This window comes from Ascaphus truei, chromosome 17 (genome assembly GCF_040206685.1).
Source record: "Ascaphus truei isolate aAscTru1 chromosome 17, aAscTru1.hap1, whole genome shotgun sequence".
Lineage (NCBI taxonomy): Eukaryota > Metazoa > Chordata > Amphibia > Anura > Ascaphidae > Ascaphus > Ascaphus truei.
Window position 1 is genome coordinate 32,961,003 of NC_134499.1, and position 26,997 is coordinate 32,987,999.

Genomic DNA, 26,997 nt, shown 5'->3' on the forward strand with positions numbered 1-26,997 from the left:
GACAGTAGGAGGGAGTTCTGGTAAGTGCATCTGCAGGGGGCCAAGCTTTATGTGCCATGTGTTCAGAATAGCCACAGTGCTATTCATATGCTTCTTTAAGCAAGTGTGTCTTAAGGTGGGTCTTAAAGGTGGATAGAGAGGGTGCTAGTCGGGTACTGAGGGGAAGAGCATTCCAGAGGTGAGGGGCAGTCAATTAAAAAGGTTTAAGGTGGGAGAGGGCTTTAGATACAAAGGGGGTAGAAAGAAGACATCCTTGAGAAGAACGCAAGAGTCTGGATGGTGCATAACGAGAAATTAGGGCTGAGATGTAAGGAGGAGCAGAAGAGTGTAAAGCTTTAAAAGTGAGGAGAAGAATGGAGTGTGAGATGCGGGATTTGATCGGAAGCCAGGAGAGGGATTTCATGAGGGGAGATACTGAGACAGATCTAGGAAAGAGTAGAGTGATTCTGGCAGCAGCGTTAAGGATAGATTGTAGGGGAGACAGGTGATAGGCAGGAAGGCCGGACAGCAGGAGGTTACAGTAATCAAGACGGGAGAGAATGAGGGCCTGAGTCAGAGTTTTAGCAGTCGAGCAACAGAGGAAAGGGCGTATCTTTGTTATCAATGACATCGCTGTTCTTTGAGCTCATGTTGTTGACATGACATATAAAAATAAAGATGAATGGTTATTCCTGGCTCCTGTTCTCTCTGGTGTCAGAGTATTCACAGAGGGGCTGGTTCACAGATTCTGGCTGCAACAGGAGGAGAAATGCAGATAATGTACTTTAATTTCCTCGGCCTGCAGCTTTCATTGTTTGAATACTGTATCTGTATCTGCCTCTGTTCCCCCCAGGCAGAGCTGCCCCTCTGCACACATACTGTATTCTGGTACATGTCTATGCAGGAGCTCAGGAAGATATTGGGGTCCGCTCAGCTGTGAGAAACCTCACTGTACTATACTGCAATCCTATTCGGAATCCTCCCTTATTCAAATGAATGTTTAATTGCTCGAGTACCTCGTTAACAGTTGCCAATCAAGATTAATTTGGAGCTTTTCAGTTACAGGCTATTTCAATATTTGCATAGCATGTGGTTTCCTTCCATTCTCTGGCTTGATTCACTCCAGCTCATATTCCCAAAATATACCCCCCTCCCTCCCCAATAACTCATCCTGATCCCATGATTAATCCCTCTCTGTGCATATAGTCTCCTCCGTGAAAACCCTTCCTCTGCTGCTCCTGTGAAATGTCCCTTGGTCTAATGCAGTGGTGCTCAACTCCAGTCCTCAAGCCCTCCCAACAGGTCAGGTTTTCAGGATATCCCAGCTTCAGCAAGGGGTGACTCAATCAGTCTCACCTTCAGCAGAGGTATCTCAATCAGTCGCTGCTTCAGAATAGGTGGCTCAATCAGAGGCTCAGCCTTTGACTGAGCCTCCAATTGAGCCACCTGTGCTGAAGCTGGGATATCCTGAAAACCTGACCTGTTGGTGAGGGGCTTGAGGACTGGAGTTGAGAACCGCTGGTCTAATGCCTTTCTCTGTCCGAAATAAAGAGGATGTTTCGCTTGGGGAATTCCACCAGTGATCCCTTCCTTCCTGAGCACTCAGATTGTCCGACGTGACACGGGGTTACATTTGAACAATAGGGGTTCAGCTGTGAATGGTGTCACACTAGAACCAGGGAGTGGTCCAGTCTACGGTAACCCCCTCTCATCACAAGGTTCCGAGTCTCAATAGGATTGCTCTGAACAACTGAGCACCATCAATTATAACAAGGATTGGATTAAAGATCCCAGGAGATGCCCTGAGATGAGGGTGCAAGACTGCACCTCCTCCCCAGCTGAGGACACAAGACTGCACCTCCTCCCCAGCTGAGGACACAAGACTGCACCTCCTCCCCAGCTGAGGACACGTATTATTAGCACATTGAAGCACTGTCCGACGCAGAGTCCTGGGCACTCACATGTTTGCACAATGTTGTCTTTTCCAATGACTGAAGATGCCTCGCTCGGCCCCACATATAAAGTGTCCGGTGCAGAGTTCCCGTGCAGTCCAGTTTTCTAGATGACCACAAATGAGAGTATCTAATTGTAATATCGGCCTAATTGTTTTCAGCAGTAAGCAGCTCTCAACTGCAAACCAGAGCCGAGAATGTGTCACAGACCAGTCTTGTTGACGCTGCAGTGGGAGGATCATTCTTCAGAAAGTTTCTCTCTCTGGCCTGACTGCATGTCTATAGTTAGAGTGCAAGCCCTATTGGTTAGGACCTCTGTTCCTTTGCCATGCATTACTAGCCTCTCTGGCAGTGAAATGTTTAAGTAATATGTAGCATTGCCTTGAGGTTACAGTCTGCTGGGAAGGGCGGGGAGAGGGTGGGGGGCAAAGGGCGGGGTGGGGGTGGGGGGCAAAGGGCGGGGTGGGGGGCAAAGGGCGGGGTGGGGGTGGGGGGCAAAGGGCGGGGGCAAAGGGCGGGGAGTGGGTGGGGGGCAAAGGGCGGGGAGTGGGTGGGGGGCAAAGGGCGGGGAGGGGGTGGGGGGCAAAGGGCGGGGAGGGGGTGGGGGGCAAAGGGCGGGGAGGGGGTGGGGGGCAAAGGGCGGGGAGGGGGTGGGGGCAAAGGGCGGGGAGGGGGTGGGGGCAAAGGGCGGGGAGGGGGTGGGGGGCGAAGGGCGGGAGGGGGTGGGGGGCGAAGGGCGGGGAGGGGGTGGGGGGCGAAGGGCGGGGAGGAGGTGGGGGGCGAAGGGCGGGGAGGGGGTGGGGGGCGAAGGGCGGGGAGGGGGTGGGGGGCGAAGGGCGGGGAGGGGGTGGGGGGCGAAGGGCGGGGAGGGGGTGGGGGGCGAAGGGCGGGGAGGGGGTGGGGGGCGAAGGGCAAGGAGGGGGTGGGGGGCGAAGGGTAGGGGGCGAAGGGCGGGGAGGGGGTGGGGGGCGAAGGGCAGGGGGCGAAGGGCGGGGAGGGGGTGGGGGGCGAAGGGCGGGGAGGGGGTGGGGGGCGAAGGGCAGGGGGCGAAGGGCGGGGAGGGGGTGGGGGGCGAAGGGCGGGGAGGGGGTGGGGGGCGAAGGGCGGGGAGGGGGTGGGGGCTGCGAAGGGCGGGGAGGGGGTGGGGGCTGCGAAGGGCGGGGAGGGGGTGGGGGGCAAAGGGGAAGGAGGGGGTGGGGGGCGAAGGGCAGGGGGCGAAGGGCGGGGAGGGGGTGGGGGGCGAAGGGCGGGGAGGGGGTGGGGGGCGAAGGGCAGGGGGCGAAGGGCGGGGAGGGGGTGGGGGGCGAAGGGCAGGGGGCGAAGGGCGGGGAGGGGGTGGGGGGCGAAGGGCGGGGAGGGGGTGGGGGGCGAAGGGCGGGGAGGGGGTGGGGGGCGAAGGGCGGGGAGGGGGTGGGGGGCGAAGGGCGGGGAGGGGGTGGGGGGCGAAGGGCGGGGAGGGGGTGGGGGGCGAAGGGCGGGGAGGGGGTGGGGGGCGAAGGGCGGGGAGGGGGTGGGGGGCGAAGGGCGGGGAGGGGGTGGGGGGTGAAGGGCGGGGAGGGGGTGGGGGGCAAAAGGTGGGGAGGGGGTGGGGGGCAAAGGGTGGGGAGGGGGTGGGGGGCAAAGGGCGGGGAGGGGGTGGGGGGCAAAGGGCGGGGGGTGGCGGGCAAAGGGCGGGGGGTGGGGGGCGAAGGGCATGGGGTGAAGGGCAGGGGGTGAAGGGCAGGGGTAGGGGGTGAAGGGCAGGAGTAGGGGGTGGGGGGTGAAGGGCGGGGGTGGGGGGTGAAGGGCAGGGGTAGGGGGTGGGGGGTGAAGGGCAGGGGTAGGGGGTGGGGGGTGAAGGGCAGGGGTAGGGGGTGGGGGGTGAAGGGCAGGGGTAGGTGGTGAAGGGCAGGGGTAGGGGTGGGGGGTGAAGGGCAGGGGTACGGGGTGGGGTGAAGGGTAGGGGGTGGGGGGTGAAGGGTGGGGGGTGAAGGGCGGGGGGATGAAGGGGGGGTGAAGGGCAGGGGTAGGTGAGGGGTGAAGGGCAGGGGTAGGGGGGCTGAAGGGCAGGGGTAGGGGGGGTGAAGGGCAGGGGTAGGGGGGTGAAGGGCAGGGGTAGGGGGTGAAGGACAGGGGTAGGGGGGTGAAGGGCAGGGGTAGGGAAGGGGTGAAGGGCAGGGGTGGGGGGGTGAAGGGCAGGGGTAAGGGGGTTGAAGGGCAGGGGTAGGGGGGTGAAGGGCAGGGGTAGGGGGGGTGAAGGGCAGGGGTAGGGGGGGTGAAGGGCAGGCGTGTGGGGGGTGAAGGGCAGGCGTAGGGGGGGTTAAGGGCAGGGGTAAGGGGGTGAAGGGCAGGGGTAGGGGGTGAAGGGCAGGGGTAGGGAAGGGATGAAGGGCAGGGGTAGGGGGGTGAAGGGCAGGGGTAGGGGGGGTGAAGGGCAGGGGTAGGGGGGTGAAGGGCTGGGGTAAGGGGTGGTGAAGGGCAGGGGTAGGTGAGGGGTGAAGGGCAGGGGTAGGGGGGGGGTGAAGGGCAGGGGTAGGGGGGGTGAAGGGCATGGGTAGGGGGGAGGGGGGGTGAAGGGCAGGGGTAGGGGGGGGTGAAGGGCAGGGGTAGGGGGTGGGGGGCAAAGGGCGGGGTGGGGGTGGGGGGCAAAGGGCAGGGGCAAAGGGCGGGGAGGGGGTGGGGGGCAAAGGGCGGGGAGGGGGTGGGGGGCAAAGGGCGGGGAGGGGGTGGGGGCAAAGGGCGGGGAGGGGGTGGGGGGCAAAGTGCGGGGAGGGGGTGGGGGCAAAGGGCGGGGAGGGGGTGGGGGCAAAGGGTGGGGAGGGGGTGGGGGCAAAGGGCGGGGAGGGGGTGGGGGGCAAAGGGCGGGGAGGGGGTGGGGGGCAAAGGGCGGGGAGGGGGTGGGGGGCGAAGGGCGGGGAGGGGGTGGGGGGCGAAGGGCGGGGAGGGGGTGGGGGGCGAAGGGCAAGGAGGGGGTGGGGGGCGAAGGGCAGGGGGCGAAGGGCGGGGAGGGGGTGGGGGGCGAAGGGCGGGGAGGGGGTGGGGGGCGAAGGGCAGGGGGCGAAGGGCGGGGAGGGGGTGGGGGGCGAAGGGCAGGGGGCGAAGGGCGGGGAGGGGGTGGGGGGCGAAGGGCGGGGAGGGGGTGGGGGGCGAAGGGCGGGGAGGGGGTGGGGGCTGCGAAGGGCGGGGAGGGGGTGGGGGCTGCGAAGGGCGGGGAGGGGGTGGGGGCTGCGAAGGGCGGGGAGGGGGGTGGGGGGCGAAGGGAAAGGAGGGGGTGGGGGGCGAAGGGCAGGGGGCGAAGGGCGGGGAGGGGGTGGGGGGCGAAGGGCGGGGAGGGGGTGGGGGGCGAAGGGCAGGGGGCGAAGTGCGGGGAGGGGGTGGGGGGCGAAGGGCAGGGGGCGAAGGGCGGGGAGGGGGTGGCGGGCGAAGGGCGGGGAGGGGGTGGTGGGCGAAGGGCGGGGAGGGGGTGGGGGGCGAAGGGCGGGGAGGGGGTGGGGGGCGAAGGGCGGGGAGGGGGTGGGGGGCGAAGGGCGGGGAGGGGGTGGGGGGTGAAGGGCGGGGAGGGGGTGGGGGGCAAAAGGTGGGGAGGGGGTGGGGGGCAAAGGGCGGGGAGGGGGTGGGGGGCAAAGGGCGGGGGGTGGTGAGCAAAGGGCGGGGGGTGGGGGGCGAAGGGCATGGGGTGAAGGGCAGGGGGTGAAGGGCAGGGGTAGGGGGTGAAGGGCAGGAGTAGGGGGTGGGGGGTGAAGGGCGGGGGTGGGGGGTGAAGGGCAGGGGTAGGGGGTGGGGGGTGAAGGGCAGGGGTAGGGGGTGGGGGGTGGTGAAGGGCAGGGGTAGGGGGTGGGGGTGAAGGGTAGGGGGTGGGGGGTGAAGGGTGGGGGGTGAAGGGCGGGGGGATGAAGGGGGGGTGAAGGGGCAGGGGTAGGTGAGGGGTGAAGGGCAGGGGTAGGGGGGGCTGAGGGCAGGGGTAGGGGGGGGTGAAGGGCAGGGGTAGGGGGGGTGAAGGGCAGGGGTAGGGGGTGAAGGACAGGGGTAGGGGGGGTGAAGGGCAGGGGTAGGGAAGGGGTGAAGGGCAGGGGTGGGGGGGGTGAAGGGCAGGGGTAAGGGGGTTGAAGGGCAGGGGTAGGGGGGTGAAGGGCAGGGGTAGGGGGGTGAAGGGCAAGGGGGTAGGGGGGGTGAAGGGCAGGCGTGTGGGGGGTGAAGGGCAGGCGTAGGGGGGGTTAAGGGCAGGGGTAGGGGGTGAAGGGCAGGGGTAGGGAAGGGATGAAGGGCAGGGGTAGGGGGGTGAAGGGCAGGGGGTAGGGGGGGTGAAGGGCAGGGGTAGGGGGGTGAAGGGCTGGGGTAAGGGGTGGTGAAGGGCAGGGGTAGGTGAGGGTGAAGGGCAGGGGTAGGGGGGGGGTGAAGGGCAGGGGGTAGGGGGGGTGAAGGGCATGGGTAGGGGGGGAGGGGGGTGTGAAGGGCAGGGGTAGGGGGGGTGAAGGGCAGGGGTAGGGGTGAAGGGCAGGGGTAGGGAAGGGGTGAAGGGCAGGGGTGGGGGGGGTGAAGGGCAGGGGGTAGGGGGGGGGTGAAGGGCAGGGGTAGGGGGTCAAGGGCAGGGGGTAGGGGGTGAAGGGCAGGGGTAGGGGGGGTGAAGGGCAGGGGTAGGGGGTGAAGGGGCAGGGGTAGGGGGGGTGAAGGGCAGGGGTAGGGGGGGTGAAGGGCAGGCGTGTGGGGGGTGAAGGGCAGGTGTAGGGGGGTTAAGGGCAGGGTTAAGGGGGGTGAAGGGCAGGGGTAGGGGGTGGGGGGGTGAAGGGCAGGGGTAGGTGGTGGAAGGGCAGGGGTAGGGGGGTGAAGGGCAGGGGTAGGTGGTGAAGGGCAGGGGTAGGGGTGGGGGGGTGAAGGGCAGGGGTAGGGGGTGGGGGTGAAGGGTAGGGGGTGGGGGGTGAAGGGTAGGGGGTGGGGGGTGAAGGGCAGGGGTAGGGGGGATGAAGGGGGGGTGAAGGGCAGGGGTAGGTGAGGGGGTGAAGGGCAGGGGTAGGGGGGGTGAAGGCAGGCAGGGTAGGGGGGGTGAAGGGCAGGGGTAGGGGGGGTGAAGGGCAGGGGTAGGGGGTGAAGGACAGGGGTAGGGGGGTGAAGAGCAGGGGTAGGGAAGGGGTGAAGGGCAGGGGTGGGGGGTGAAGGGCAGGGGTAAGGGGTTGAAGGGCAGGGGTAGGGGGGTGAAGGGCAGGGGTAGGGGGGGTGAAGGGCAGGGGGTAGGGGGGCTGAAGGGGCAGGCGTGTGGGGGGTGAAGGGCAGGCGTAGGGGGGGGTTAAGGGGCAGGGGTAGGGGGGGGTGGAAGGGCAGGGGTAGGGGTGAAGGGCAGGGGTAGGGGGGGGTGAAGGGCAATGGGTAGGGAAGGGATGAAGGGCAGGGGTAGGGGGGGTGAAGGGCAGGGGTAGGGGGGTGAAGGGCAGGGGTAGGGGGGGTGAAGGGCAGGGGTAGGGGGGTGAAGGGCAGGCGTGTGGGGGGTGAAGGGCAGGCGTAGGGGGGGGGTTAAGGGCAGGGGTAGGGGGTGTGAAGGGCAGGGGTAGGGGTGAAGGGCAGGGGTAGGGGGGGTGAAGGGCAAGGGTAGGGGAAGGGATGAAGGGCAGGGGTAGGGGGGTGAAGGGCAGGGGTAGGGGGGGTGAAGGGCAGGGGTAGGGGGGGTGAAGGGCAGGGGTAGGGGGGGGGGGGTGAAGGGCAGGGGTAGGGGGGGGTGAAGGGCAGGGGTAGGTGAGGGGTGAAGGGCAGGGGTAGGGGGGGTGAAGGGCAGGGGTAGGGGGGGGTGAAGGGCAGGGGTAGGGGGGGAGGGGGGGTGAAGGGCAGGGGTAGGGGGGGTGAAGGGCAGGGGTAGGGGGGGTGAAGGGCAGGGGTAGGGGTGAAGGGCAGGGGTAGGGAAGGGGTGAAGGGCAGGGGTGGGGGGGTGAAGGGGGCAGGGGTAGGGGGGGTGAAGGGCAGGGGTAGGGGGGGGTGAAGGGCAGGGGGTAGGGGGGTCAAGGGCAGGGGTAGGGGGGGTGAAGGGCAGGGGTAGGGGGGGTGAAGGGCAGGGGTAGGGGGTGAAGGGCAGGGGTAGGGGGGGTGAAGGGCAGGGGTAGGGGGGGGTGAAGGGCAGGCGTGTGGGAGTGAAGGGCAGGTGTAGGGGGGGTTAAGGGCAGGGTTAGGGGGGGGTGAAGGGCAGGGGTATGGGGGTGAAGGGCAGGGGTAGGGGGTGAAGGGCAGGGGTAGGGGGGGTGAAGGGCAGGGGGTAGGGGGGGTGAAGGGCAGGCGTGTGGGAGTGAAGGGCAGGTGTAGGGGGGGGTTAAGGGCAGGGTTAGGGGGGGTGAAGGGCAGGGGTAGGGAAGGGATGAAGGGCAGGGGTAGGGGGGGGTGAAGGGCAGGGGTAGGGGGGGGTGAAGGGCAGGGGTAGGGGGGGGTGAAGGGCAGGGTTAGGGGGGGGTGAAGGGCAGGCATAGGGGGGGCAGGGGTAGGTGAAGGGCAGGGGTAGGTGAGGGGTGAAGGGCAGGCGTGTGGGGGGTGAAGGGCAGGTGTAGGGGGGGCAGGGTTAGGGGGGGCAGGGGTAGGTGAAGGGCAGGCATGGGGGGGGTTAGGGCTGGGGGTAGTGGGGGTTGAAGGGCAAGGGGTAGGGGGGGGTGAAGGGCAGGGGAAGGGGGGGTGAAGGGCAGGGGTAGGGGGGGCAGGGGTAGGTGAAGGGCAGGGGTAGGTGGAAGGGTGAAGGGCAGGTGTGGGGGGGTGAAGGGCAGGGGTAGGGGGGGTGAAGGGCAGGGGTAGGGGGGGTGAAGGGCAGGGGTGGGGGGTGAAGGGCAGGGGGTAGGGGGAGTGAAGGGCAGGGGTAGGGGGGTGAAGGGCAGGGGTGGGGGGGTGAAGGGCAGGGGTAGGGGGGTCGGGTGAAGGGCAGGGGTTGGGGGTGAAGGGCAGGTGTAGGGGGGGTGAAGGGCAGGGGTGAAGGGCAGGGGTGGGGGGGTGAAGGGCAGGGGTAGGGGGGGTGAAGGGCAGGGGTAGGGGGGGTGAAGGGCATAGGTAGGGGGGGTGAAGGGCAGGGGTAGGGGTGAAAGTGAGGCACAAATTGTTGGCAGGAGTAAAATGGGGGGGGGGGGGATACAGAGGGAGTGAGAGTGTGTGTGTGTGTCTTTGTGGTGTGTGTGTGTGACCTTTGGGCCCGTCACTCCGCCTCAGGCCAATGAGAGATGTGCGGGGGCGGGCAGGCCAAGGCGGAGTGACAGGCCAAAGGTCCAATGTGATTGCCCCTAGGCATAGGGAGACACAGGACAAACAGACACGCATACAACGGTTTGAGAATTATATAGATAGATATATATACACATACTATATATATATTGTATCAAAGGAGGGTTTGGAGCACGCAAAAACAAGCAGAATACAGTATACCTCAGCAAAAGTGGATGATAAGTACTTAGCTCACGGCGGTGCCCGCAGAGGAGCCGGATCATCCTTCCAGCTCAGTAATGGTGTATAATAGAACAGCACTCACTGTTCTTCAGTAGAATAGGACCGAAATGTCGCCCAGTTTTATCTCTTTTCTGTGTCAGATGGATTAAAGTTGTTTTCTATATTCTACTGAAGAACAGTGAGTGCTGTGGATGTATATATATATGTATACTGTATATAGACACACACACACACACACACACACATAATGTGTATATATATACTTAGTTAAGTTATGGTGAGTAATAAAAGTGACAAAAACCCTCCACAGCAAAGCATATAGCAAATGGCATATAGCAAATGGAAATATTACTGTGTGCTCATTTGCATGTCTTAGACAGGTCTGCAACCCGCCTTTCACCATTATCACCAAGCACACAGCACTTCCACTGCAGCAAGGGATTCTGGGAAATGACACGCAAATATATATGTATACATACACACACTGTATATATATAGTTAGTGTTACTTATCTATTTTTGGTCCTATTAAAGTTCCTCTGTTTTCCTGATTTCAGAGTCTTTACATTTCTTTCTTTCTTTGGGTTATTGACGGTTTATTGAGTGCTATTATTGGGATACTGTTGGTCTTTTGTGTGTTTATATATCAGTTTATCCCTAAGCACCACCAGTTAAAAGTTTATTTACTTTACATTTCAATTAATATTTCTTTTATTAGACTGGTTTTTGTTTCCGTTTAAATGAGTTTGCAGTGTGAGCGAAACCGTTTTGTGTGTGTTATATATATCTTATATATATATATATGTGTTATATATATCTCCCGCTAGGTATAAAGGTGGCGAGAGTAATATGTTTTTAAGTTAAAGTGTATCATATGACAAGGTTTCTCTGTATAAGTGGAAAAGAAAATGGTTTTAAAAGTCCCCAAGGTTTATATTTTTACTAGCTGAGAGCCCCGGCGTTGCCCGGGATGTTTGTGGTGTGGGTGTGGCATTTGGGTGAGGAGTGGTCAACGCGGCCCATGTGCGGTGGTAGTGCTGCTGTGGCTGTACTGATGGTGATTGTATCGGTGTGTTGATTTGGGAGGGTTTGGTGCTGATGTGGGGGTGCGGATGTGGGTGTGCCGATGGGGGAGGTGCAAAGGTGCCGATGTGTGGGTGCTGATGGTGTTGATGGGGGCTGAGAATGGCGGGGAGCCGAGAATGCCAGTGTGCTTGGGGGGGGCATGGGATAGCGGTGTGCTGATGTGGTGGTGCTGGGGATAGTGTGTGTGTGTGTATACACGTGTGTGTGTGTGTGTGTGTGTGTGTGTGTGTGTGTATACATGTGTGTGTATTACACGTGTGTGTGTGTATACATGTGTGTGTGTATACATTATGTGTATGTATACGTGTGTGTGTATACGTGTGTGTGTATGTCTACATGTGTGTGTGTGTATGTCTCCATGTGTGTGTGTACGTGTACATGTGTGTTTGTACGTGTCTACGTGTACATGTGTGTGTGTGTCTACGTGCGTGTGTGTCTACGTGTGTGTATGTGTCTACGTGTGTGTATGTGTGTACGTGTGTGTGTGTGTGTGTCTATGTGTGTGTGTGTGTATACGTGTGTGTATACGTGTGTGTGTATACGTGTGTGTGTGTGTATACGTTGTGTACATGTGTGTGTGTGTGTGTACGTGTGTGTGTGTGTCTACGTGTGTGTGTGTCTACGTGTGCCTGTGTGTATACGTGTGTGAATACGTGTGTGTACACGTGTGTCTACATGTGTGTGTGTATAAGTGTGTCTACGTGTGTGTGTATGCGTGCGCCTACGTGTGTGTGTGTATACGTGTGTGTACGTGTGTGTGTGTGTACATGTGTGTGTACGTGTGTATACGTGTGTGTGTAAACGTGTGTGTGTGTGTGTATACGTGTGTCTGTGTGTATAGGTGTGTCTGTGTGTATAGGTGTGTGTGTGTATAGGTGTGTGTGTGTATAGGTGTGTGTGTGTACGTGTGTCTGTGTGTGTACGTGTGTACGTGTGTACGTGTGTGTACGTGTGTACGTGTGTCTGTGTGTGTACGTGTGTCTGTGTGTGTACGTGTGTCTGTGTGTGTACGTGTGTCTGTGTGTGTACGTGTGTCTGTGTGTGTCCGTGGTGTCTGTGTGTGTCCGTGTGTCTGTGTGTGTACGTGTGTCTGTGTGTGTACGTGTGTCTGTGTGTACGTGTGTCTGTGTGTGTACGTGTGTCTGTGTGTGTACGTGTGTCTGTGTGTGTACGTGTGTCTGTGTGTGTACGTGTGTCTGTGTGTGTACGTGTGTCTGTGTGTGTACGTGTGTCTGTGTGTGTACGTGTGTCTGTGTGGTGTACGTGTGTCTGTGTGTACGTGTGTCTGTGTGTACGTGTGTCTGTGTGTCTACGTGTGTCTGTGTGTCTACGTGTGTCTACATGTGTCTGTGTGTCTACATGTGTCTGTGTGTCTACGTGTGTCTACGTGTGTCTACGTGTGTCTGTGTGTGTACGTGTGTCTGTGTGTCTACGTGTGTCTGTGTGTATACGTGTGTCTGTGTGTATACGTGTGTGTGTGTGTGTATGTATAGGTGTGTGTGTGTGTGTGTCTACGTGTGTGTGTGTGTGTCTGTCTACGTGTGTGTGTCTGTCTACATGTGTGTGTGTGTGTGTGTCTGTCTGTCTACATGTGTGTGTGTCTACATGTGTGTGTGTCTACATGTGTGTGTCTGTGGACATTGTGTGTGTGTTTGTCGACGTATGTGTGTGTGCCTACATGTGTGTGTGTGTGCCTACGTGTGTGTGTGTGTGTGTGTGTGTGTGTTGTGTGTGTGTGTGTGTGTGTGTGTGCCTACATGTGTGTGTGTGTGTGTGCCTACATGTGTGTGTGTCTACATGTGCGTGTGTGTGTGTGTGTGCCTACATGTGGCGGACGGGAGGGCGGACGGGAGGGGCGGACGGTGAGGGCGGACGGGAGGGCGGACGGAGAGCGGACGGGAGGGCGGACGGAGAGCGGACGGGAGGGCGGACGGGAGAGCGGACGGGAGGGCGGACGGAGAGCGGACGGGGAGGGCGGACGGAGAGCGGACGGGAGGGCAGACGGAGAGCGGACGGGAGAGCGGACGGGAGGAGGGGGGGGGGGAGAGCGGACGGGAGGAGGGGGGGGAGAGCGGACGGGAGGAGGAGGGGGGGGAGAGCGGACGGGGAGGAGGAGGGGGGGGAGAGCGGACGGGAGGAGAGGGGGTGAGAGCGGACGGGAGGAGGAGGGTGGGAGAGCGGATGGGAGGAGGAGGGGGGGGGGGAGAGCGGACGGGAGGAGGAGGGGGGGGGGGGGAGAGCGGACGGGAGGAGGGGGGGGGGAGAGAGCGGACGGGAGGGAGGAGCGGGGGGGAGAGCGGACGGGAGGAGGAGGGGGGGGGGGGAGCGGACGGGAGGAGGAGGGGGGGGGAGCGGACGGGAGGAGGAGGGGGGGGAGAGCGGACGGGAGGAGGAGGGGGGGGGGAGAGCGGACGGGGAGAGGGGGGGGGAGAGCGGACGGGAGGAGGGGGGGGAGAGCGGACGGGGAGGAGGGGGGGGGGGTGAGAGCGGACGGGAGGAGGGGGGGGGGGGGAGAGCGGTCGGGAGGAGGGGGGGGGGGAGAGCAGACGGGAGGAGGGGGGGGGGGAGAGCGGACGGGAGGAGGGGGGGGGGGAGAGCGGACGGGAGGGGGGGGGAGAGTGCAGACGGGAGGGGGGGGGGAGAGTGCGGACGGGAGGAGGAGGGAAGGAGGAGGGGGGGGGAGTAGTGGACAGGAGGGGGGTGGGTTGGTTAAAATTTCCGGGTCTCTCCTCTCCACTCCCCTGTATGTTTCTCCGCTCCCCCCCTCTCTCTCCCCTCCTGCCCCCCCCCCATGACACAGACACACACACACAGTGACACACACAGTGAGAGACACACACACAGTGAGAGACACACACACAGTGAGAGACACACACACAGTGTCAGACACACACACAGTGAAACACACACACACACACAGTGAGAGACACACACACAGTGAGAGACACACACACAGTGAGAGACACACACACAGTGAGAGACACACACAGTGTCAGACACACACACAGTGAGACACACACACACACAGTGACACACACAGTGAGAGACACACACACAGTGAGAGACACACACACAGTGAGAGACACACACACAGTGTCAGACACACACACAGTGAGACACACACACACACACACAGTGAGAGACACACACACAGTGAGAGACACACACACAGTGAGAGACACACACACAGTGTCAGACACACACACACACAGTGAGACACACACACACAGTGACACACACACACACAGTGACACACACACACACAGTGACACACACACACACACACACACACACACACACGTCACCTCTCCTTCGGGGCTCCGCCATCTTAGGTGCCGCGTGTCCCCCCGCCCGGGGAGGGAGGTTAGTGCGGGAGGGAGTAGAGCGGGAGGGAGGTGAGTGAGGGAGTAGAGCGGGAGGGAGGTGAGTGCGGGAGGAGTGGAGCGGCTTCCGGGCGCCTCTTAGGTGCCGCGTGTGCCCCCGCCGGGGAGGGAGGTGAGTGCGGGAGGGAGTTGGAGCGGCTTCCGGGCGCCTCTTAGGTGCCGCGTGTGCCAACCCCCACCAGGGAGGGAGTGGAGCGGGAGGGAATGGGAGGTGATTGGAGCGGGAGGGAATGGAGTGGGAGGTGAGTGGAGCGGGAGGTGAGTGGAGCGGCTTCCGGGCGCCTCTTAGGTGGGCGCGTGTCCCCCCGCCGGGGAGGGAGTGGGAGGGAATGGAGTGGGAGGTGAGTGGAGCGGGAGGGAATGGAGAGGGAGGTGAGTGGAGCGGGAGGGAATGGAGAGGGAGGTGAGTGGAGCGGGAGGGAGTGGAGCGGCTTCCGGGCGCCGCCGGGGAGGGAGTGGAGCGGGAGGGAATGGAGTGGGAGGGAGGTGAGTGTGATGGGGGGGGGGGAGAGGACAGAGAGGGGTGTGTGTGTGTGTGTGTGTTTTTTTTTTTTTGTGGACCTTTGGCCCGTCACTCCGCCTCAGGCCAATGAGAGTTGTGGGGGGCGGGCCAAGGGGGTGGTGTGAGTGTGTGAGGCCAATGAGAGGTGTGCGGGGCGCGGGCGGCCCAAGGGACCAATGAGATTGCCGCTAGGGACACCGGACATCCAGGCAGGCAGGCAAACATACAGTGCTTTCACTAATATAGTATAAGAAGATTAAAGTAAGATAAAAATCCATTTGCATGGGGAACAGGCGCTACTCTGCCCTCTAAGCTTCAAAGGCAATCCAGGATATGGAGGTGTTAACCATTTGTTAGCAAGGGGGGGGGGGGGAAGGAAGAGAATTTCAATAAGCCATCCTGGCAAACGGCTGCTCTGCCCAGACTGAGCGGCGCCAGGTAGAGGGGGACGGCCTCATATGCTAAGCGGCCAAGGTGCAAAGTTGGCACATGCCCAGAGCAGACTGAGAAGCCCCTCTGCCAGGTTTACACAGTATTGGCAACTCCGTGATAGGGGGGAGGAATTATTCCCATGGAGTAGATTGGCTGCATGGGTTAAGTATAGGACTGTTTAGTGCATAAGAAACCCTGCAGCCCATCGGGAAGGAGAGTCATCATACTGTAACAGATTGATCATGCTGTAAGAGTTTCTTACCATCTAAGGATTCATGCAAGAAACATCTAAGTTTCAAGGTTTTTAAGTTTCATCACGAAAGAAGCAGTTCCGGCGGAGTAAACAGCAGCGGCAAGTTGCGCTGCTGACAGAGGACTGTTTCAGGCTCTTATTGCGAGCAACTCCCGCTCCCGGGAAATTGCTCCTAGAGACTTTGTTTTGGCAACATTTCATTTTGGGAACATTTTATTTAGTTTGTCCCAGTTCCAGTAAGTGTATTTTTCGTTGTAATTGTAAATCAAGCTGTGTACTGTATGTTCAGTGTGTAAATAAATCACAATTTATTTTATCCCTTGCTTTGCTCAATCAAAGGATCTGGGTATTTTGGTGTTAAAAGCTCTGGTCTCCCGTGACAAGGATATCACCAGATTCTTATAAATCTCAGCTGGTCTAGATTTTTTCTTAAGCCAGAGAAGATTCTTGGTTTCAGATGGGGAGCAAATCAAATTTTCTAGTTCAACCCATCTTTCATCTTTGTAATACTTTTGTAAATTCGGGTGGGCTAAGCCTCCTTCTAATTTAGATTTCCAAAGAATATCTTTGCGGACTCTGGGGATCTTATTTAGATATCTTAATGTATAGGGGTGATTTCTGAGAGCGCACTAATTTTTATATATGTATACAGGCATCATGCTAAATATACATCAGACAAGGGCAGTTTTTTTTTGTGTGAGGTAGTATGATGGGGCATGTAATTTATGTGTGTCTTTACTGTATATCTATTGTATATATTTGTTTTAGTGGTGTGTGTCTAGAAAGGTAAAGCTCTTAGCAAGTAGTGTCCTGACATGTTGGTGTCATTCTAAAGTTGGACATCTGTGGTGGCTGCATTCCACTGTTCAATACTGAAGGTGGATTCTTGGCTGATAATTATTTCAGACAGGTGAATTTTTCTGCAGTGTGAAGTACAGCAGGAGGGAGCTAAGAACCCAAGGCCTCTCAGCAACAAAGCCAAGTACTTTCTATTCAGCCGGCCATCTGTGCTGCTGTGTAATATAAATACAGAATGTGTAACTCTGCAGCCTACAGACAGGTCATCAAGTAAATGGAAATGAGAGAGAGACGGACAGAGAGAGACGGACAGAGAGAGACGGACAGGGAGAGACGGACAGAGAGAGACAGACAGAGAGACAGAAAGAGAGAGACACACAGACAGAGCGAGACACACAGACAGAGACACACAGACAGAGACACACAGACAGAGAGAGAGACACAGACAGACAGACTCTGACTCTTCAATGTAGCTTGAATTCCACCTGGAAGGTTGATAAACATTCGGCTGTGTATACAGAATACTCATTGCCCCAATCTTAAATAATACAATGGAAAGAAAAAGAAAAATCTGAAATCGCACGATGTAAAGGGTTCCTTTTCCTGGCTTTCCTCCAGGCCCTTCACTGGCTACCCCTTAGGGCCATGCTTTAGGACACTCCTAGGAGAATCCCATCAGCCTTTCCCTCTGCCATCTCACTCTTTACTGGTCTCCAAGAGGCTCTTAGTTACCAGTTTCTGTGCCAAGCAGAGCACCGCACCGGATTGGCAATAAAACGTTCTTGCCTTTGGCCAGTTCTCAAACACATTTGCGTACGGATCAGTCTCGGGGGAGCTTGCATATCTGCGCTCTGCTTTGGCAGTCACTATTTACTGGTAGCATCTTCTGCATGAAGGAGCAGCATAATGGCAGAGCATGAAAGCATATGAGGGGGGAAAATATTGTTTTCCTTATTATCTTTGTCACTCTCTGGGGAGCTCAGGGAACTCTATTGTGAGGCACATGCTGCATTCAGCTGTGACAGATACAGGTCTTGTCCTGCGTAACGTGGAATGAGAAGCTATCTGGATGGAAGAGATAAGCCACATCCCCAGAGACAGAAACCTGTGGACCATCCTGCTGCCTGCCTTCCAGTCTCCTGTCCAGCCTTGCACAGGTAGACATGCCGTTTATGGCTCACCTGGGGTTTCACAGGTATACTTTCTTTTCAGCACCATATAGCTCTGGGCAGATCGCTCTCGTCTTGGCGAAACTGTCAGCTTTTAAAGATGAAAGTTACGATTATTTCCCCAAAGTTTCATAACATTTTGTTCAGTCAAAGACAAAGTCGTCAAACGACATCAACATTTAGGGGGGAACAAAGAAAGTAGGCCGTTTGGCTCGTGTAAACCAGAGAGAGAACTTCAAATAACTGAAACAAAAACTGGTTGTGCCATAAAAGATCTTCCAAGCAGAAACCTTTTCATGCTGCGTTCCTACAGTATATCTGCAGTGCTCAGTTTTGCTTCACAAATCAGACTGATTTTTTTCTCTCCTGTGTATCTTCCCTTTGTCTTCAGGATTCATTTGTGTTGGATCAAAGTTCAATTTTTATATGCGTTTCATATGTTTTCCCTTTTCAGACAAAAATGTGTATTATTCATAGGGTACATTAGCAGATTTATCTTGTTGGGTTGTGTTGTCCATGTTTTTCATTTATTATAGATCATTTGTTATCATGCATTTGAAGCATTTGCTGCATTGCCAGGCTTTATTGCTTTGGTAATACTAACAGGATGGCAGATCTTTCATTGAAGTCCATATATGCTTTTCCATTCATGCAACTTCCAATTACAGTGCCCACCTCTTCCTATTTGTCACCCTCCGTTATCCCGGCTGTAACGCGGGACACGTGCATCCCGTGAGTTATTGTTGTTAGAGATCACACGTATTTTATAAATATTAATGTATCTTATTTACTTGCTGCATTTATTGGGACTCAAGCACAGAGGGGTAGGGTTATTCCCACCAGATGTCAGGCTGCACCCAAAGCCTCTGGCCCCCTGCATATTCTGTGCCTGGGGTCTTAGATCCTGCCTAGTCAGGGTTTAGAGTGACTCTCACGGGGATGCTTTGACGAAGCAGGGTCCCAAGACTCTCCCGTTGGGGTCGTTAAGCGGCAGCAGAAATTACGGCTCCATCAGTTAGCTACTTAAACTGAACACTTTACAAATCAAGTGATTAACATGCAATTACAGCGTTGCTGCTCCCTCTCAATGGTCCTTTCCTGCATTATGGAAATGAGTTGTGACCTTATCCATTTACCATAATTAATCAACATAAATGATCACATCAAAGAGACCCAGCTAGGAAACGAGATTGGCATTAGCCAACGTGCTTCGTGTTAATTGATGTTTGTGTTCATGTTAAATGGGGGACAGGATCTTCTTCACCCAATTACCTGCGGAAACCAAGTTCCATCTGATATACCACACACCCTCCTGTGATGGAGGACTAAAGGGCACATATTGTACCTCTCACCCCCTCCTAATACACAGACATCAGGGAGACATACCTCTCACCCCCTCCTTATTCACAGACATCAGGGACACATACCTCTCACCCCCTCCTAATACACAGACATAAGGGACACATAGCTCTCACCCCCTCCTAATACACAGACATCAGGGGCACATACCTCTCACCCCCTCCTTATTCACAGACATCAGGGACACATAGCTCTCACCCCCTCCTAATACACAGACATAAGAGACACATAGCTCTCACCCCCTCCTAATACACAGACATCAGGGACACATAGCTCTCATCCCCTCCTTATACACAGACCGTGACATGTGCATCCTTACCATTCCAATAAATTGTGAGCTGTACTTCAGACAGATTTGAGACTTCATAATATTCCTCAAAAATCGTCTCTGAAACTTGGCATCCCCTCTATACTGCCTGTGCCTCCCTAGAAATTAGGGGGTTAAAGTTTATATCAGAGATGCAACAGTGGAGGCTTCACTTTAGGACCTGCCTTAAGACCGAGCCTCCCACTTGCTGGCTCCCAATTTAGTTACCTTTTTAGCAATTTAAATGACAACCTTCCCCCCCCCTCCCTTTAAAACAAATCGTCTGTTCCATTCTCCCAAGCAGATGCTTCATATTAGATGATGAAACGGTGACATTAAAAGTGTCTGTTCTAATTTTGCTCAGCTTCATTAGCAAGTAAGAACAGCCGAGAAGACACTGCAGGCTAATTACGGTGTGTGTGTGTGGGATGCGCAGACAGGTAGCAGCTTCCCTGTGTTAACGTGCGTTCACGTACCTGTCCCAACAACTCAAGAACTTTCACACGGTGAGCAGTAGCAAAGCTACACGCAGAAGGACACACCTGCCACCAGGTTCCCGACTGCCTAAACATGATGAGGCAGAGATGTTCGGCAGCCTGAACTGGCCGGGTTGTCTCTTTGCATTAGACATGCTCACGTGACCCTGTTTTTTTTATTCCAGTTTTGTATTGTGGCGTCATATAAAATAAATATATAGGTTAGAAATAAAGTGGAATTGTAATTAGTATTTATGAAGAGCTTTTTATAAATATGAAGTATATCTTAATTCAATTTAATTCCACTGGGGTCTCTTGTTACATTATATTTAGTTATTATTTATTGCAACATATTTCCATTTTTTGTTTGTTCCTTGTAATTAATATGTTATACATACAGACATAAATATATATGCAATTTCATCACCGAGGCTTAAATATAGGCGATATATACCCTTTATAATATGCATGTGTGTGTGTGTGTGTGTATGTGTGTATATATATATTGGTATATATATATACACACACACATTATAAAGGGTATATATCGCCTATATTTAATACAGGGATACACATCCCTGAAGAAGGTCCCCATGGGGACCGAAACGTCGGGCATATGTGTGCATTTTGGGCCCAATAAACCACTTTTATGTGACTGTCTCTTGTGTTGTGCCGGTATATTGGATCTCCATGGAACTTCATATATATAGTCAGGAAGATGTAGAGTGTCACTTGTGCTGGTAGTTTAACCATGCAATGAAAGTTTAAACAATATAGCCCCAAATATGACAGATCTCGAAAAGCAATAGCCTTCATTCTCCGAAGGCTGGGTTGTCCATGGGCTTAGCAGCATTCAGGAAGAAGACATGAAGACAGAGGGATTTTAGAATCCCCAGAGGTTAAACAAAAGCTGCCATTCAAATCTTAATCTGGCTACTTGCAAATGCCGGACTCTCTGCAGTGGAGCAGCAATGCAAGAACTGGAAGTCCAACTTGAAAAGATAAAGTGGGATATTGTTGGCCTCCATGAAGAAGAAAAGATGAAGGCTTCATTGAGCTGACAAGCAGACACCTGTTATACTACAAAGGTACAGAAAATGGAAGAATCCATAGAAACATGTAGTTTATTAAAACTCATCTGAAAGAGCAGCCAGAATCATTAATTAGTTGACAGAGATATAAGCTTCAAATTATCCAAGTGTATTTCCCAACACAAGTCACACAGACAATGAAGTGGAAGAATTCTACCAGGAAAATCAACCAATTTAACAGAAAAGGGAATTGTCTCCTCCGTGGTCATTATGGGAGATTTCAGTGCAAACATTGGTGTCCAGCAGAACGAAAAATCATTACAAATGAACGTTGAGACAGATCGGTCGAATTTTCAGAATGTGAACCTCAAATATAACGGCACACTATTTAAACTGGAGCTTAAAACGGCTTTGGCCGGCTGGAGAATGTGTGAAGATTATAGTTGAAAACGTAGAAAAAAAAACCTGAAGGAATCACATTCAGAAACATGATATGAAAATATCACGAGACAAAGCAGAGACGGAGGTAACGGCAATAAATGAAGCAATCCCAACGCACAAGAACAAGCATGGTCAATTCGCCCACATATCACTGAAGATGTAATAAAATGTAACTGCGATATGGTGAAGTAGACTATTAAAGATAACAAAAGCTTAAAGAAGAATAAGCAATGATTTCGGATTGGGAAGTGCAAATCATTGCACTCAAACAAGATGATGGATCGACAATAAAAGACTGTGCACTTATCATAAAGAGAGCGGAGAACTTCTACATGAAATTGTATGAGAATGCCGATAACACCGGGGCATAACCTAGCAGAGGAAGAACGAGAAGAAACCACCAATGATATACCATGCGCCCTCCCAGAAGACGTAGCAAATGCAATAAAATCCATCAAGAACAGGAAGGGCTCTGGGGGAGATAGAAATATAACTTGAATCTTAAAAAGAAGATGGAGAAGTAGAGAAAATCCTTGCAAAACTCTTCCCATGCTGCTTAAAGACCAGACAAATTCCAGAACAATTGAGCAATGCCATAGTTATCCTCATCCATAAGGAAGGCGACAAAGAGGACTTCAAGAACTAAAGACCATTAAGTCTACTTCCACTCACCGCTATTTCCCGAAATTATAAATAATCCCTACCACTCCGTTTAGGTTTCATAGATTAAATTAAAAAAAAACATTTGATGCTGTCTTCAACTCAGCTGTTTTAAATGAAATAAAGATGGTGTTGAAGAAGTGTACACTGATATTATGAGGAACATTTAAGAGAGTGTCACCATCAACCATTGGATTACAAGTCAAATAAGGAACAGCAAGAGAGTGACATCTGGACACCATGTCATCAAAGCTTTTCACCGCAACGCTTGACGAATTGTTCAAGACTAGAGATGGGTGAATTTTTTGGCCGGATTTGGATCCGCAGCGGATCCCGTTGGTTCCTTTGGGCCGCGGATTTCAGTGGATTAATCTCAAAAACCGCCAACGAGTTGCTGTATCCACTAATTGGATTCTCCAAATCCGTCAATGGTTTGTATTCCATGGCGGGTTTTGATAAATACTTGCAGATTAAAAGCGACCAAATCAGTTTGCGGATTTTACACTGTGAAACGGATTTTGGGGGGAAATGCGAGAAAATACGGGAATCAAATTTGGGCGGATTCACCGATCTGTACCTCATGGTTGCCAAAGTTTCCAAGTCATCAGGACTGAATGAGTATATGAATATGTCTGCATTATGTTTTACATAACCGGTACCATGTGTTCTCTATTTTTTAACCCAAGGCACAGGTAGATAATGCCAGGCCTCGGGTCGAAGGAGCCGGCACTGGGATTCAGATTGGGCCCCAGACATCAACCCCAGTGCCTTTACCCCAGGCATCTGTCCTGATGATCTCAAGTTACTTTGGGAGTCTTACTTTGGACAGTAATGTAGAATTATTATGCTTTTCTGTTGCAATAATCAGTTTATTATGAACTAGTGCATGTCTAGGTGATGAAACGGATTTACCAAGTGGCAATGAGTCAGGTAATAAAATGCTGTGGAGTGACATCAGTTCTCAATAACCCCTAAGTCACTGTCATTGCACGTGTACCGTGGGAACAGGTGCCAGTGCCAGTGCCACTTTTCCTGGAGAAGCAAACCAGGTGACACCTCAATTGTCACTATTGTCCACTTAGTTTCATGTCATCAAGAGAATTTAGTCCAGTCCTTGTTGTTTCACTCCCGTCCCAGTGCATTGTAGCTCATAACAGCTCTGAATCCTATGGAAAATTGAGATTTGGAAAATGAGATATGGACACCAGTCTCATGATGATACGGAACACACCCTGCCCTAACCAACCTTTTCCACTTGAGCTGTGAATGTGCTGAAGAATATCCATGGGTTTCATGCTTGCTGTTTCAACACATTGTTGTCTTGACTTGAATCTCCTTTGAATTGACCGAAATATTTTCATCACAGATACCTTCTGGAAACCCCCATAAATTAGAGAGCTGTAATTACTGCTGAGAACACGGAGGAAGGTTATTGCTCTGTATTTAATCTCTATATGTGCCAGACAAGTTATTTAAATCAGAGGAAATTAATTTCCCAGCCCAGAAGTTGTGATTGAACTCAGGAACTTGTCACTGCTTTCTCGGATATTTAGACATAGTCAGACATACTTCTTTCTCAATATTACCTTGTTAATGAAATGAACTTTTGGATTTTTTGCTCTAAATCCATAGATGTCTCCATAGAAACAAATATGCTAAAATCCATAGATATTTTAATTTGACAACCAAGTTTGATTTGCTCACCCTTAATAAGAAATGAATGTTCCTTCTGTATTTGAGAAGCTTCTGTTCCAACAGAGCGTCTCATTGGAGATGTAACACTCAGCATATATGTGTATCACATCCTTACCGTCTATGGTCGCTCTCTTGGGAAGTATGGTAATGGCACCTTCAGCCACATCCTCATGCTGACTTATTGGGCCAACCTTGGACCCCCAGCTGTCAGAGCCCACCCAGAGGAAGTGTCCCACCTGGTCAGCTCTCTTCACAGCAGCCAAAACCTGTCTGGGGAAGATAAAGAATTCATGTAACATGTAAGAAGTGCTTCTCCATAAGACACTGCCCATGCTGGAAGACACCTTAGTCCCTTTACTTGACGGGACCAGAAAGGACCATGTTTAGTAAGATGTGCTTGATGGATGTTTATGGAGTTCCACTGCTTAGTAAATATGGCCCTTATGTTCCCATTCACACAAAGTATTCCTGTTCACACATGATAAACAGCGGGGGTGTAAGAGACATCCCTTGCACAGTCTGTAACCACTGGGGACATTTTTGAACATTTCAGGAATAAGGAAGATGCAAAATCAATACAATGTACTAAAGCACAACTAAATAAAGGGAGTGGAAGTGACAAAGTGACGCAATGAATTGACGCACGTGGATAGAAGAGAAAGACAACACACACAATAGCTGCCAATTGCACCACTTTCTTACGCTACTACAGTATTGGGGCTTTTCGACTTGCAGCACGTGGGCCAAATCCGTTCCCCAAAGTATCTGTGAGGGATCCTATCTGTCAGTGCAGCTGCTCAGGCAGCTAAATGCACTGAAACGAACTATAAAGCTAAGGCGATAAATGTATATGGTACAGATGTTATAAAGTCTTACAAAATGTTACTGTGTGTATATACAGTGGAGGGCTTTTTACTCCAAAACAAACTTTTTCTCTGGATCCCTGTGTGACGTCAATGGGAGCCGGCTAAGAACCCTATAGCTATTGTATACTTTTGCTATTCCATATACTGGCATAGTACCTCTACCGGGTTTCTTATCTTGCTGTTATTTGTGAGCATTTAACTGCGAGGGGATATTTTGTTGGATAGCCATTACAACTTTACAGCTCTGTAAGGTTCTTTACAGTAAGGGCAGTTACAATGTGGAATTCATTACCCATGGAGACTGTGATGGCAGATACAATAGATTTGTTCAAAAAAAGGTTGGACATCTTTTTAGATAGGAAAGTTATACAGGGATATACCAAATAAGTATACATGGGAAGGATATGGTCCAGGGATTAATCAGATTGCCAATTCTTGGAGTCAGGAAGGAATTTATTTTTCCCCTTATGAGATATCATTGGATGATATGACTCTGGGTTTTTTTTGTTTGCCTTCCTCTGGATCAATAAGTAAGTATAGATATACTGTAGGATAAAGTATCTGTTGTCTACATTTAGCATAGGTTGAACTTGATGGACGTATGTCTTTTTTCAACCTCATCTACTATGTAACTATGTAACTGACCGGCCGGTTTAGTTGGGGGAAGGGCATATCTTTCCCCAACCTCCCAGGTTATCAGCTCTACCCAGGTTTCTGCTACTATTTTGTTCAGCTCTGAATAATAGATTCTGCTCACACAGAGCGGCTTTGTGCATATCAGGCGTGTCTTTACATATTGGTTCCTTAATTGGACAAAATAGAAACAAAGTTCAGTTGATCGGTGCTTCCGGATATTGAATACAAAGTAACAGTCTATAATATAGAAACTTGCTTGCAGAAAGGAATATGAAGGTATCAGTGAGTAGGATATCTGTTAAAGAAGAATCTTACTCAAATTGCAGGGAGTTCCTTAATTGTTTTATTTTATGTGTAGTGTTGTTGTGTTTGAATAAATGTATACATTTATTATACTCAAGTGCTTTAGTGGGTTTCTTTTCAGTTTATATATATCAAAAACTAATAGACAATGCCGTTCTGTGGCTAACTAAATGCTTTTATTTGTGCGAGCTTTCGAGATACCTGATCTCTTCTTCCGGCGATGTTACAATGAATAAAGCAAGCAAGGGTTTTACTTAAAACAGTGCATCTTGGAATGTGACTGAAGCCTATCCCTCCCCCTGTGCAGTATGCATTTTATGACAAGATGTTAAATGGTCCCTGTATGTTAGTGATGTAAGAGTGTGTGTGTGTGTGTGTGTGTGTGTGTGTGTGTGTGTGTGTGTGTGTGTGTGTGTGTGTGTGTGTGTGTGTGTGTGTGTGTGTGTGTGTGTGTGTGTGTGTGTGTGTGTGTGTGTGTGTGTGTGTGTGTGCAAGAAATAAGAAGTGCATGCAGCAGCTGTAGCTGAGTTCCCGTGGAGAAGAAATCTGGAGATCCAGCAGTTACAGAGTTAAAGCTACGTTGGCGAGTCCCATAGAGGATTACAGGCTCATACTTATCTTATCTGTGTAAGCGCATCTCTTACCATCATAAAGACTATGTATTATTAGATATACTGCCCTATGATCTTTTTTTGTGTTTTTTCTCTTCCCTGTCATATTTGCACCTACAGTAGGTCACTCTTCTACATATATATATATATATATATATATATATATATATATATATATATATATATATATATATATATATATATATATATATATATATCTATATATATATATATATATATATATATAGATATATATATATATATATATATATCTATATATATATATATATATATACACGTTTTAAGTTATGGTGGGTGAAGAATATATATATTACATTGCAGTACAATTTTAGACCCCTCATTGTAATTTATTTACTAATCTAGTCCTTTGGAGAATTAGTTGAAGAGAACTGTTGTACACAGTAGATGAGGATGAGAGAATACAAATGTCCATTGAGCTCAACCTATTACTAATGCCCCTCATGCGGCCTGTAGATGCTGGTGGGTTCACTACACAAGAGGTATTATGTATATTTGCTGCCCTAATATACTGCAAAGCTTAATATTTCCTTTCATCAGAACATTATTAGCAACAAGTCTACCAGGTGACAAGCGCAGCTGCTGGGAGGATAATGGAGCAGTGAATTCTGTATAACAAACACTCTGTACCCAAACAGCACAAGACCTCAATCCCAACCAGTCTTTCCTTTACCTGATGTCATCATCACTGGCGAAAACAACCACCGCACGCGCATGATACGTCTCCAGCAGCTGCCTGATGATCTTATCAAAGTCGCTGGGTTTATGGTCGTGCGGAATTTTCAGGGATTGAGCGATGCAGAGACCCCCTGCCAGGGAACAAAGCAGGAGTAGAGCATGAGACAGAGCATGGGGAAGAACTCCACATTCAAAGAGTAAAACACCTACAGCTCAGTGTCGAGAACTTCAAAATCAAACACAGGAAACCTGGAGACACACAGGCAGAGTGAAAAAAGAGTCTGGGGGATATTCTATATGGTAACACAATGTCAAATGCACTCATTCTGCTTTATTGTCCATATTCTCACTTTAACTAGTAAGCTCAGTAGCTTCTGAAAAGCAACGCACTTCAACAACAGCCTGAGGCCTGTAATATAGAGCGCGCTGATGCGCTACCGTGCGCGTGCGTCAGTTACAATTGACTGTGGGAGGCTGACGTTGATACAGTCGAGACGCGCGCACGGCCGTGAGAGGTGGCGCGGCAGATCACAGCAAATACATGAACATTTGTACTTTCGCGCTGCTGCCGCGCCACGTGACGCTGCCAAGCCAATTACAGCGCGGCTATTGCTGTGATGGGAAAGGCTGCTTCATAGAAGGTTGGTCGTGGACCTAGAAAAAGCATATCCCGAGCAGAAAGATGCTGATAAGACTCAAGTAATGTAAGAGAACATGCTTCATAATTTTAAACAAAACATTAATGAAATAGTCACACTGAATATATGCTGTGATACACTATATAAAGCCAACACGAAAATTATTCCTATGTCATGTTGTGCATAACAAACCCCAGAGATCCCTTCTTCGCATGACAATCATTTGTATGTTGGTATAATAAAAGGTATTACAGCATACAAAGACTAATAGACCGAATACAACACTGCAGTACTGAAGGGGAATTGCCAGAATTGTTGGACACCTGT

The 26,997-nt window shown here is 52.6% G+C and overlaps 1 protein-coding gene across 1 annotated transcript in view; it reads right to left on the reverse strand.

The window, feature by feature from the left end:
* Window positions 1-26,997, reverse strand: part of GRM7 (glutamate metabotropic receptor 7) — a 199,201-nt gene that overhangs the window by 86,055 nt on the left and 86,149 nt on the right. Inside the window, exons 3-4 of the mRNA XM_075574698.1 lie at window positions 26,028-26,163; window positions 23,015-23,169 (exon numbers count right to left, since the gene is read on the reverse strand). Coding sequence (XP_075430813.1) covers window positions 23,015-23,169; window positions 26,028-26,163 — 291 coding nt within the window. The remainder of the gene's footprint in view (window positions 1-23,014; window positions 23,170-26,027; window positions 26,164-26,997) is intronic.